Source organism: Frieseomelitta varia, unplaced genomic scaffold, assembly GCF_011392965.1.
Source record: "Frieseomelitta varia isolate USP_RPSP 00005682 unplaced genomic scaffold, Fvar_1.2 scaffold_976, whole genome shotgun sequence".
Classification (NCBI taxonomy): Eukaryota; Metazoa; Arthropoda; class Insecta; order Hymenoptera; family Apidae; genus Frieseomelitta; species Frieseomelitta varia.
Window position 1 is genome coordinate 820,329 of NW_025110785.1, and position 13,603 is coordinate 833,931.

Here is a 13,603-nt window from a genome sequence, read left to right on the forward strand (position 1 = left end):
CTTCGCTAACGTAATCTTATCTCGAAGCATGACTGTGTGGATATCGCACAGACGTGTTAACAATCGTGATACGTCATCGTGTAAAGACTCGATGGTTTTCTTGCCAGTTTCATTAAATTCCTCAAGGCAGGAACAATGTGTTTTCTCAGTACGAGGAAAGATATGAGATAATACGATACAACAGATTAGGATTGTGATCATAGAATCACCAGAAATCTCAAATTTCTCAGCTCAAACAATTTTTCAATTGCAACATTCCTAGAAATTTCAATGGAGGAATTCTATTTTTGAACAATTGAATAAAAAACCTACGATTGAAAGTTAGATATTGTTTGTCATACGTTATTTATCATTTTATGTGAAATAATTTAAGATGATACTTTCATAGGTATAAACACGGATAGTAACTCTTCAAAAAATAACATAACCGCAAACCAAAACCGATGACCGTGGTAAACTTGGCGAGTGTCAATAGAAAATAGGTATTAGAAGCGAATTTTATTTTTAGAAGTTGCTTTTAAAACGTGACGAATTTTTGTGAATTTTGTGATAAGTGTTGGTTTTACATAAAGAGGAATATTGATATTTTTCTTGTTGAGAACTTTCTTAGAATTAGGAGAAGAAACAATGTACTTGCATTCTTTTCACCAAGATAATTTCAATGAATTTCTTCAAATTGATATTCGCGACACAGTTAATTCAGCAATTAAAATGCAAATTCTTTTTATCTACATCGTTGCACGCTTCTCCGTTGAAACGTATGCAATTTATACGTGTATTTAAATAAGGCATTAAGATAGAATAATTTTGTCTTAATAAGAACGTAAGTCTAATATATATTTACGTACACATTGATGTATTTACATATATACATAGATACATATATACATTTAGATATATAGTTTAACAGATATAGATAACAGTTATAGATTATTGAAAATATATAAATAAGATTTTCATTGTTACAAAACCGAAACTCCGTTGCTTCGAAACACGGTTGCTTTCAAACACAATTAAATCGTGATTTACTTTTCCTCGTAGCTTTTCCACGGTCGGTACAGTGAAAGTGCGTTGTAAACCGCACGATCTTCTACTTCCTCGATTCTTCGTTCAACTGATTATACTTCAAAACTGATGAAAATCTTTCGTAAAAATTCCGCGCGCCGTAAGAAGCGAGTGTACTTCGTTTCGAAATTCATCGTGTGGAAAGTGTTTCCATGCGAACACCGAAACGTGGACAGCGTTAAACAAGCTCATTAATATGACACAAAGATGACTAAGTCTCCATTAAACCGGCAGAAAGAAGTAACGTTACAACGCATGTACACAACGGGCGTAATCAAGCCGTTTTACACGACGAAAAAAACGGGAACCGGTGACAATTAAATTAATGTTATACTCACTAGCCCTTGGCATCTCTTCGGAGCCAAACGAGGGGTAGCATTCAGTGAGCTAACAGCGAAGCGTTTATTGCGCAACGTCCACGGAAATAAATCTAGGATAGGCTGCTGAGAACGTGTGTGGACCGCTGCCTTCTATTCGGCCTTACCATCCCTCCCCACTGCCCCCTTGCATCTTCCGGCCATTTTCATTGCTCGTCCTCCACGCCGCCATGACAAGCACATACCGTATGGCATTGCAACTGCCTCACCTTACCGACCAAGCCGGATTCGATCGATTTATCGATACAGCCACACAGTCTGTTTTTAACAAGAATCAAGTTGGCAAAAAACGAAATTTCGAAGTTTCACTAGGAACACACAAAACATGACGGTCGTCTGCCGGTTTCCGAGAGTTGTTATACACGTCGGACAACTAGGAGAGTACATGGATGCGTGCATCGTAGCTGTCGCAGACTATCCACTCCGTCGTATTTCGTCACTGGCGCCCTCAGCTGACACGAAATTGCCAATTTGACATTGTTACGATCGAACGTTGAATGCACGGTGATTTTTCATCGTCAGGGAAGAATATCACGTAGAGAAAGCAGCAAATGTAAAATTTCGAACAATTTTCATCCAATTTCAACTCGTATGTTTTTGTTGAATTTTGTATATGTGATAGACAAATTGTTTAAATAAATTGTTGATGGACGATGCAGCAAGGCTTCGAAAGTAGTTTTGTAAGTTAAGGTTCTCTCGGATACACACAATTCTCCGAAGCTCCGACCACCACGCGAAAGATATTTCACTCGGCGTGTGTCGTCACCGACCTTCTCAGCTGACGTAAAATGGCCGCCTTCTACTGACAGCTGAACCATAAACACGATTTTTCTCTGCTAAAACGACTTCCGCTGCGACAAGGCGCGCAGACTTTCTTTTCGTACAGGCGACGCTTTCCCGGAAAGTAAGAATTTGGACGGAACTCGTGGTATTTCATGAAAAAAATGTTGCAGTATGGCATACGAGCGGCAGTGGGAATGTCTTACGGAGCGAAGCTCTTTGGCGAGTTCTGCGCACATCGACAGACCGAACACTCGCTTGGATTTCGTTACAGGCGTTCTCAGCTGATGACAAAATGACCGCTTTGTGTATTTAACTGCCAGCTGATTACAAAACTATCGTTCATGAAAGTCATGGAAACTCGACTGTTGTCGATACTCTGTCAAGTATCTCGACGTCGGTACGACAGAGTGAGTCAATGGCGTGCTGAATTTCGCACGGAATCGTACATGACCGATGTATTTTGCGCGCGGTGGGAAAACAGGGACGCCAGAAGGGACGCCGAGTACAGTCGTACGAAAAGAGGAGAGGGCTGAGAAAGTGGAAGGTCTTGACAAGCTGAGTGCTTTGGCTAAGGTTCTAGTCTGCGATTTTTTCCCGTTCTTCTGGTTGTCCGGGCGGACGGCCAATAGGAGTAAGTAGGTCAGCGCGCGCGTCCAATCGGTGCTCGAGGCCGGGTCACGTGGGTTTGTTGTTATCTATCAGCTGTTTTTCCCGGGCGGGCGGGCGGCCGGCCGGCGCAGTGAAAGCCGCTTGGTAGTCTGTCCTCAGTCCCTCTCGGTATCTCAGCTGTGCGTCACATGTCGGGTACCGCGAGTCCTACTCCTGCCCGTAAACCATCGTATCGTGTACCGCTTGTTCGTTCAGGTCACCGTGTAGCGTCGGATTTCTACTCACCGGCAAGCGTCAGTCATATATTATGCTATCTACCGCGTGCACGTCAACGTATTATCACAAATCAATCACGAAGTGCCTCGAACATGCGGACGGCGTGACGAATGCAGGCAACAGTGCACGCTGTTTTGTTGATACGTTGAGTTCTGTGTTCAGGCCGCGAAGGCCACCGCGTCCTTCCTCGGTTTAGGATCGCGCTTGCCACTCGCCGACTGCGATTTCGCGCAAAACTGCCCGATTTATCCACCGGCGTGTACGCGATTCGTCGCGAAACAATGACTTAGAGCGACAGTACTGTTACAGTGCGAAGCTTCGGCCAAGTAAGAAGAAGAGAATCGAAGAATTTACGCACGACGAGCGTGTAAAAAAAAGAAAAACCAGTGTTCCCTGCGAGTGTTCTTTTTTTTTTCCTTCAAATATTTGATCGATTCCGTGATACAGAATCGCGTCTCTGATCGCCTCTCTACGGAAAAAGCGTCGAACTGCCTAAAAGGTCGCGCGCGAAGCTACCTTCTCTTTCACTTCCGGTTCGTTCGCTGCGTAACGCGTATGCTTTTCAACGTGAATCTCTGTGATCGAAGAGTGAGGTCTCGATCGTTTGCGCAGATGATCTACACGAGAGACGAACTTGCGCGAGACACCTTCGAAAACGATCCGGTAGACGGTGTTTCGCTGTGAAACGGTATCATCGAGTGCGTGTGAATCTTTTTGTCGAACGTTCGAATCGATACGATCGAAATCGAGAGCCGCCGAGAGATTGTTCAACTCTTAGACAACCACGAATAATGTCGACGGGCAAGAGGCTGGCAAAACGTAGTATTATCGGCACCCGAGTGTGTGCTCCCGGTGAGGACGGGAAGTACTACAGTGGCGTCATTCACGCCGTAAAAACGCCGGCGTCAGCCGCGTCCGAGTCAGGCCTCAGCATTACACCGAAGACTCGCTACTCCGTGCGTTTCGACTCTGTGCCCGGCGGTCGGCCGCCGAGTCCCAGCACCGAATACTCTGACCGCGACCTGATCGGCCCTGGCTTCGGCTCCGTCACCAGCGCGCGCCTCGTATCCGGCCAGAAGGTCTATCTCACGTACAACGGACGGGAAATTCACGCAGAGGTCACGCAACACCGCGAGCATCTCGACGAGGTGGACGTGATAATTGCGCCGACCGGCCAAGAGGTGAGCGAGTTTTCTTCTCCTACTTTTCTCTCTCCCCCTTGTTTTTTCTCTCTTTTATTTTACGTTTAATTTCGCGCGCGTTCCGGAGAGTTCTCGCAGCACGTATTGGGGTAACCCTCGAGCGGCGGATGTGACGCAGCTATTTTTAAACGTGGTACTTGCTGTCTTCGACGACAAATCTATCGCGTCGTTTGTTCACTTTTCTTTTGTTTCAGTGCCGATCGTTTCGGATCGAATAAACAACCAATTTTTATATTTTTACATTTCTAAAAAGCCAGCCATTAAGTTTCACACGTAACGCGCGATAAATCCAGTGGAGTAGGAAATGGCGCAAAGAAAGTGGGGGGAGAATTAGGAATAGGTCGAAACATTGCTTTTTATTTGCATCGGTGTAACGACTACGTTTCTTTCCTGTTCTCGGAAGTGTTCGTGCATCGCCTCGTTACGTACATACGTGTACGTATACGTTTAAAGAGAAAAAGACCGAACAAAGCGTCGGCGAGGCATGTTAGGCATAACGAGGTTTGATACGTCATCCGTACCGCCGCCGGGTCTCGGTTGCATCGGAGCACAGGTTAGCGCGCATCAAACGCCTGGCGAGCGCGCATGCGCGTACCCAGCCTGTGTTCCGCCGTACGCGGCGTTTCACGGCGTGTTTTCAAAGAGCGAGGAAGAGAACACATTTACGGCACGCGATAACACACGCCATCGATGTCCACCGGGTATCGATGACATGCTCGACGTATCGCAGCGAGACGTCGTGCGTGTGTTTATTCGACGAGTCGAAGACGACAAAATGCTTTGACAGCTTGGCAAAATCGGCCAAGAAAACGTGCGAGAGAGAGAGAAAGAGAGAGAGAGAGGCGAGAACCGCGAATAGCACGCGGCCCGGTGTGACAGCCGGCTGTTACCGGGTGGGTGTGTGCGTGCGTGCCGTTAATTAGAAAATTTAATTTTCGTGACCCCGTTTCACGAGCGGACTATACCGGTGGCTGTCCTATTTACGCAACGCGCATGAGCAGGAACATTCAGGCTCCCCCCGTCCCGGCGCGCAGGACAGGCATACACACAGGGCTAGAAGGGGCAAACGCGTTACTTTGCCATTTATCTGGACACGAACGCCGCGCCGCAAAGCGCAACTGCACGCACGATAGAGTTTGTTTTCTCTCCGCGCGGCTGTCGTATTCGAGAATATTCGAGAGTGAAGCTGATGTATGATCGTGCAACTGGCCAAGGGAATTGTAGGAAGACAGAAGAGAGAGAGAGAGGGGGGGGGGGTGAAGGAGAGGACGGTATAACTTCTAACGAACGAATAACAGGTTAACGAATGGGTTAACAGAAGGAAATGCCTGCGCCTCGTGGCGCATCCGCCGACCGATATTGGAGTCACACGATACGCGGAGTGCGATGCCAGTCCGTGGATTTTCGACACGCCTTTCTCAAGTTACGGCCAGATAGAATCCGCGAAGTGGCAGCGCTCGCGCGCCTGCGTGCACGCGCGTACACACACGCACACACACACGCGCGTGTACGCGTACGCGTATACGGACTCTCTTGGCTGCCGAGAGCCGCAACTCAGTTTTTTGCAGATTCGTAGAAAAGCGTAGCGAACGCAACGCAATAAATACCCCCATAAAACGAGGGATAGCGCTATTACGGTCGGTCAGGCGTGGCAGAGAAATATACGTAGCCTCGATACCGCTACGTGGGCGCGGTTAGATTCGTAATGAGAGGCACTGGCGTATGCTAGGCTGCCTGTTCGTAAAGCCGAGGCTTTTTTCCCCGCGCGCGTGTGTGTATGCGCGCGTGGATGCGGGAGAGGTCGGTTTTATGCGCAAAGTGAGTACGGTAGTGCTGGCCTGTGCACCAGCTACCGGTGACCCCACGTGGAACGCATTAGCGCAATATCTTTCTACCTCCGTTAGGTAGCTCAGGCGTGACCGCGGTTCCATTTCGTGGAAACTTTGCTGCGCGCGCGTTCATGCTCCGCTCCGCGAGGAAAAATGAACCGGATCTGGTCAGAACCGAAGTGTCCGGTTCCGATATTTTTGCGCCCGGCAATATATGCAGTTACGTGTCTGTTTCGCACGAGTTTGGCCGGAAAATCGATTTGCTTCGTAAATCGGCGATAGCAGAAGAACGATCGAATTACCCTGTTCTTATCCAACGACGAATGTCAAAGACTGGACGTACAGAATACAGATTCGTCTAAAATTTTTAGTGTTCGTGTATTTCTTTGAGTAGCTTCCTAAGGAAGAAGCCTGACCGCGGAAAGTACGAAGAGGGGAGATGATGGTAGGATTAAATATAGATAACCTTTCAACAGTATTTATTCTTATTTGATGCACATGCACATGTACGGCAATTGTTACTATGTCCGAAGTTACTACGTAGAAAACTCTCGAGTTTTAGAAAAGGGGTAACTTCTTACTGTCCTCAACGTCAAACGAGAGTATATATATTTAACTATGAATGAAAATCATGCGATCCTTGTTTACAATGAACGCGTTACACACGTGACACGTGTAACAGCGATCTCCGTTGGAGATACATCTTAATCTTCGTCGATTGCAATTGCGATTAATTTTAAACATCACGTACGTAACAGCACGTGTATTTTTTCTCGTATATCGCCGTTTTTCTTGATTCACGTGGCGATCGTCCGTAATCTTTAATCGCCATAATTAATGCACCGATATTACCACTCTGACGCAAGTCGGCTTCTCCACGTCGTTACCTGTTTATACATGCAACGTGTAAGCGAACGTACATGGCTGACTTTTAGTGACGTCGAAGGTTACCGAAGCGTGAATCGGTAAATACTCGGACGGCATTTATCTGTTAGTGTAAGTACGCGTAAGTGGTAATTTTAAAGCTTCCGTGCGTTCCGCCGTGTCTGTCGTGTACCTTCGCTCTAGCAAACATCTTGCATCGTGCAAGTCTCGTAACGTCCATTTCGCGATTCGACACTTCGACACCGGTCGATCAGCCTTTTTTCAGCCATGACAGTGTGTCAGTAGATACTTGCATTCCACCACTAGTCGCTATCCTCCAAAGTGTTGTCCATTTCTGCGCTTGTTTTGAGAATTTCAACGAATCCTGAAATTATAATAATAAAGATCACGTACAAGCGTTTCAAGGTGGCTTAGAGGGGTCGAAAATCGAAGCGAATTTCTGTTTTTTGATTACATTGGAAATTTCACTATCGAATTTATTTAGCAGGAAAAGGAAGGTTAATCAATAATTAATCGAATATGCATCTGGCGTATTTTATTACCTAGAATCAAAGCCGTATACAGCGAAATCTTTAAAAATCTCAACTCGGTTTTACTACATTTTTGGTAATTTTATGTTACATGTCAAATATATTTCGATCTTTCCCTATTCAGACTTCATGCAACCCCATCAAACTATATCTTCGGGTTTTTATGATACTATATTTTACTATATCTTCGGTAATTTTATGTTACTTGCCAAATATATTCCGATCTTTCCCTATTCAGACTTCATGCAACCCCACCAAACTGTATCTTCGGGTTTTTATGTTACTATATTTTACTATATCTGCGGTAATTTTATGTTACATGCCAAATATATTCCGATCTTTTCCTATTCAGACTTCATGCAACCCCATCAAATTATATCTTCGGACTTTTATGATACTCTATTTTACTATATTTTCGGTAATTTTATGTTACTTGCCAAATATATTTCAATCTTTCCCTATTCAGACTTCATGCAACCTCATCAAACTATATCTTCGGACTTTTATGATACTATATTTTACTATATTTTCGGTAATTTTATGTTACCTGCCAAATATATTCCGATCTTTTCCTATTCAGACTTCATGCAACTCTATCAAAATTGCCCCTTTACAAATCCTCGTAGCTCTGATATCGCGGCCGTAGTCGTCAAACAACGCTCACCCTTCCAACGTCGTCCTAATCACTCCATTGCGACCAACAATCACGATCAAACTAGCCACGAGCGGCGAAAGTTGAGGATCACTGACGCGTGCATTTCACTGCGGCTGAAAGATAGCACAACACTGGGGATACGTGTAATACGTTCCACGGCGGGAGTGCGTTTCGTCGTTAACGGCGCGATCCATCGGCTCTATCTACGGTCACCACGGAAATATCCTACCCGCGGGGCGCATTCGAAATAATGGTCGCGTTTAACGGTGTCACTGGTCACCGACACGGGCGTGAGACGATTGAGCAAGAGATGGCCGGTGTGCGCGCGCGCACTTCGTGCGTGGAGCCAAAGATAGATATCCCTGGCACACCACCACCGGCTTACCAAACCTAACTGGCCCCGGATTCCTCTACACGCACGTACATACATACAGGGCGCATCCGCAACAACCGTTCGCGATGTAAACAAGTGTCGGTATGCGTGCAGGCTTGTCCAGCTGGCTGACGCGGATGTTTCCTTCATACCACACGATCGTTCGTGCTATCTCTCGTGCCGCCACTGACGCTTCCGGTTAAGTATAAGCGGCCTTATCTTCCGTGCATTTTATGTCCCCCCTTTTTTTTTTGTACGTACGTTCGTTCGTTGCCCGGCTCTCGCGCGGGAAATCCTCGCGAGGATCCCGTTTTCATTCTCTCCGCCATGGGAGAGAAGAAACGTTCGTCGAACAGCTGCCGACAGTTCGAGACGAGATCGTGGTGTAATTCATTGCTCTAGTTGCTCAGAGGCCACGCTCAGCAGCAGGTGGTCGATCTCTCTCTCGATCTCTCTAACCTCTCCTTCTCGTCTCTTTTCGTCGCGTGTCCGTTCGTTTCGAGGTTACGAACTCGACCGAGGGAAATTGATCGTGAAGGGAGTTTGATCGAGTGTGCGGTGGATATATATTTGTTTTTTTTATCCGGATAAAACGCGGTTGTTTACAGTCTAGTCGAAGGACAAGAGTTCTCCACGTCGAAATGGAACTCGATTTCGATCTCGATGAACGAATAATGGACTCTTTTGGATCGTACGTTGGTTTAACGCTCCATAACCGATACGGATAGACCACTTTCACTTAACCAGAAGCTGACACGTTCTCTCAGGAATTTACAGAGTGTAAAATCACGCGTGGCGCCTACAGTGGCGTCATCGTCCGATGTGAGCTCGTCGACTGTCAATTAAATTGGATAGATAAAGGGGGAAAAAGTTGATTATATACGTCAGACGTAGTAAAATTCCAGAGATCTCTCTAGCTAATTCCTGTTACTACTTTGCAATGCAAAGTTCTACGTAGCCGTCAGAATACGAAGTTCACCAAAGTGTCTTCTGTTGCGTGGCGTTCGGATTGTTACGTTACGGTTAGAAATAAAAACAAATTTTTTCTCAAATGAGCAGGTTACCCGCGTAACCAACGATAAAATAATCGTTTCGCGTATCTTTTCATTTCACACACGGCCTGCGATTCCCTTTCCCGTGTATTTTTATTTTTGCGTAACGCCGCGCACAACGGCGTGCCGGCGAGCATGCGCGTCGCAGTAGCACGGGCTATTTAAAATAGTATCCGAACAGACCGAAGTCTACAGTGCGTGCTCTGTTGCACGGGATTATGTCATACGTGCTTGTACCACTTTGCCGGTAAATAGGTTACGCAAGATGGATCACGGATGGCCACTCTGCATAAGTAGTAACGTATAGTCATGGGCCGGCCGGCCGGCCGGCGAGGCGTCTCTCTGCCTGTCTATAGTCGCTGTACGCCGACTGGAAGCTAGAAACAGACGCACACTGCAATATTATAACTCTCTGCCCCGTGAAATTTTGTTTCTAAACGAGAATTATTGCGTATATTTTGCTTCAGGATTCGATAGAGTAGAAAATTTTAAACGAATTGGTAGCTGGAATTTAGGTTTCGGTCAAGTTAGGACAGTACAGTGGCATTTATTTAAACCCACTTTAAATCTACGTTCGGAACGCTTCCTCGTTTTTTAGATCCGGTATCTTAATTTATGTAATCATTTCAACATTATTCCTTGTATTTAACGTATTTCCTCGAACGTGGAATGAAACAGATTTCACGGAAAAGATTGGCACGGAGAAACGAGCGTCTGTTTAGCATCGACTCGATCGGTAAAAATCGGAGGACGCTAGAGTACGCGCAGACGATCGCAATCGTCGAAATTGAAATTAAAATGCTGTCGCACAAATTGAACAGAGTCAATACGTCGAACCTACCAACCAGGAAATATCTTTTTCTTTGCGTAGCGACGAATTCTCTTTCCCCTTTAAAGGAGAGAGAAAAAAAAAAGAACGATCACGAAACAGCGAAACCGAAGTTATGTCATAATTTCGAGGTACCAGCCGGTGGTCGGGGTTTTACCTTTCTCTTTGCAAAGAACGCGAGAACGCGAGCTTGATTTCGGGTTTGGAAACAACATGGCGGCTAGGTTGCGCCGATCGACCGTCGGAGGCACTGCATCCTAGCCGATCGCTCGTAAAGTCGGTCATAGAGTTTACAATGCAACGCCTTCTCTCTGCCTGGCTCGCGCTCCTCCAACCTCTCTCGCTCCCTCCTACTCGATCGCGCACCTTCCGATTTGGTTTACCGCGATTGCGCCCCCGTGTTGCAATCATTAGCACGCCCGAGTACAATTACCTTGGATATTAGAACGACCGTGTGTACGTACAAATGCCGCGCGTATGCTGCACGATCGTTGGCAAGGTCCACCTCTCCCTCCTCCTCGAAACGGTCGCGTAGTACGCGCGAGACGCAACGCCGACTCGCAATAAGTTGCACACGCCGACGTGACACGGCGCGAAATTGCAAAAACGGGACGCGCGTGCCGGTATGATCAACCCGGAATCCTCCGTCTCTTCGATACCATTCGAGCTCGATCGCCCACGCTCGGCGACGTTGCACGCCGACGCTCCTCGCTCCGCCCGTTGTTTAAACTCGGCGTGTGTAAATACTTACGGCGTTTGGCCGTGAACGAAATTTCATTGTCCGCGTGAAAGTAAATCGGCATGCCGCTTGAAATTCGTGCCAAAACCGGCGTCCTTGATCGAACGAACGCGAACGAAGCCGAGGTAATTATACATAATTCGGGGACGAGCGGTTTTTTTTTTTTTCTCAGTTATCGTTGCGATAGAGGCTGAACGTCTGGGAACCTTTCCTTTGAATTCTCGCGATGAGAGAGGGAGAGAGAGAGAGAGAGAGAGAGTTTGCGAAACGAGCACGAAGCGCGAAATCAGCTGATCGCGGATCGTGGGCACAACACGCGCGAGTTCACACGCGTCTTCGCTCCCGCCCGATAATATTGGCCGTAAACGGAGCCGCATTGACGTAACCAACGTAGCGCGCGCGTCGTAAATTATGATCGATAATGTAACCTTGCACGCGGCGAGGCGATACATGGCGGAATATGCATCAGCCAAGTCCCCCGGGACTTTCTAGCGATTTCTGTTAATATAGGAAGAGCGCCGCGCGCAATAGTATTTATTCATTACTCGACCAACGTTTGCCAAACTCTGCTAAATGTTCGATCGTAATTAATCGTACCATTAACGCTAAACGTACCAACGCCTGGTCAAATAACCGGTTTGAAATTGTATTTATTGTTTTTTTTCGTTTCTTTTTTTTTTTTTTTTTTGTTCAATTAAATCTCGTTCAAAACGATTAAAATATGATTTCCCCCATTCCTTTCATTATGTAAGTATTTTGTGCATCGTTTCTTGTTAATAAAATTGGCAATTACCTGTGTTTTTCTTGCAAGAAGATCTTTATTTCATAATCGGTCATTTGATAATCGGTTATGGCACAGAGTGTATAATGTAATCAGTGCACAATCAATTCAGAATGCTGTTAATTTATTGATTCCGCGATTACAAAATTGTGCGAGATCGCTTTGTGTTTATAAATTATCGTAAGCAAATGGTCCTTGTTCTGGGACAGAACATGCTATTCGGACAGGTAAACGACAGTTACGACAGCCATAACTCACTCCAACATCTGGCAAGGGATTTTATTGACGGTCAAGGCAATAACCATGCCGACCTTCCCAATTTCCCTGTCGTTCCCTCTAATTGTACTTTCTCCTGCATTGAAGAAGGGACTGGGATATGGAAAAGATCGGCATGAGCAAAACAAAGGAAAGAACATCTTTGCCCGAGGTACGAAGGAAGTTTGGTACTACCTGTATAAGCACAGGCACGCAGTCACGATATTAGCTCATTTCATACAGCAATTATACAGTACACAGCATCAGTCAGACAGTCATCATTCAACCTTGTATGTAGTTGTTAAATATAAGTGTTTAACCCATATTCGCATTCCATCATTTGAAACTTCTCTCCGACGAAAGTAAAAAACCGAACGAGAGAACTATCGGCACTTCACGGACAACATACACACCGTTTGTGTCCATACAGTCCTAATATGCTCGACGCAGTTTTCATCCTCGATTTACAAATTATTGTAAAATATCTCCTTCGCCATTAGGTTTACGACCAATGTAAGTTGATACTTCTTTTTTTTTTTTTTTTTACTTGAAGTAAAGATAATCTTGAAAATTTCAAGATCCCTTCAACACACACACAAAAATATTGACACGCCGCCATTAGACGCGTAATAACATGAAAGTTATTTCAAGCATGCGAGTTACGTGAATCACCCTGTACAAAATGTTGGTACGTTTAGCGTAGTATCCACAATCTTTCTTATTTATTCTTGGCACTCGGTGAAACGCAGTGTGCGTTTATAAGTAAAAATTGTAATTGATTATTCAAATTATCCTAAAAAAACGACTAACAGTACAGGATAGCGCAAATATTGCCATTCTCCTCGTGTCGCGTCGGCGAGAAGTGCACGAAAAGTTAGCACCGCGTCGGCCGTGTTGCGCAGGACACGCGCGAGGACGCGAGGAAAAGTGGCGCGTATCTGCCGCCACGGGAGAGAAAAGCGAGGTCGGGCCTTTCTCAGAGAAGTAGGTCGAGAAGGTACCGATCGTGTACACGGACGCGCGTGCCGCGTTGCACACGCGCGAGATTCACAGGAAAAAAGGTACATATATCGTGCCGCTGTTTCGCGTTCCTGTGGCAAATGGATGCAACGCGCAACGCACCGCGTCCGGTCAGTCTCTCACGACGACGACGACGGTGTACGCGTGTATATTGAGAAAACCCATAGAAAGAGTTGCCTCGCACAGAGGCGAGCTTATTCCACCCGGTGTGTTCCACGATTTTCCACCGCGTCGAGCTTCCGGTTATATATACGACGATCTGATGGACAGATGGCCTCTCTTATCATCGATCAAACGATTTTCATACATCACGGCGGACGTAGGTACATAAGAGCGTAGGTGT

The 13,603-nt window shown here is 46.1% G+C and overlaps 1 protein-coding gene and 1 long non-coding RNA gene across 4 annotated transcripts in view; one reads left to right on the plus strand and one right to left on the minus strand.

Moving 5' to 3' along the window:
- Nucleotides 1-2,987: 2,987 nt before the first annotated feature.
- The window catches only part of LOC122538233 (zinc finger protein 395), a 161,898-nt gene continuing 151,282 nt past the window's right edge, over nucleotides 2,988-13,603 (plus strand). For both annotated transcript variants that reach the window (XM_043672135.1, XM_043672136.1), the window contains exon 1: nucleotides 2,988-4,291. In XM_043672135.1, coding sequence (XP_043528070.1) covers nucleotides 3,902-4,291 — 390 coding nt within the window. In that variant the 5' untranslated portion in view covers nucleotides 2,988-3,901. The remainder of the gene's footprint in view (nucleotides 4,292-13,603) is intronic.
- Nucleotides 6,604-8,832, minus strand: LOC122538237. Of its 2 annotated transcripts, none has more exons than XR_006308811.1 (2): nucleotides 8,221-8,832; nucleotides 6,604-7,390 (listed from the first exon to the last, which is right to left on the minus strand). It is a non-coding gene; the product is annotated as an uncharacterized LOC122538237 (long non-coding RNA). The 2 variants fall into 2 exon arrangements; XR_006308810.1 differs by having other exon boundaries at nucleotides 8,104-8,832.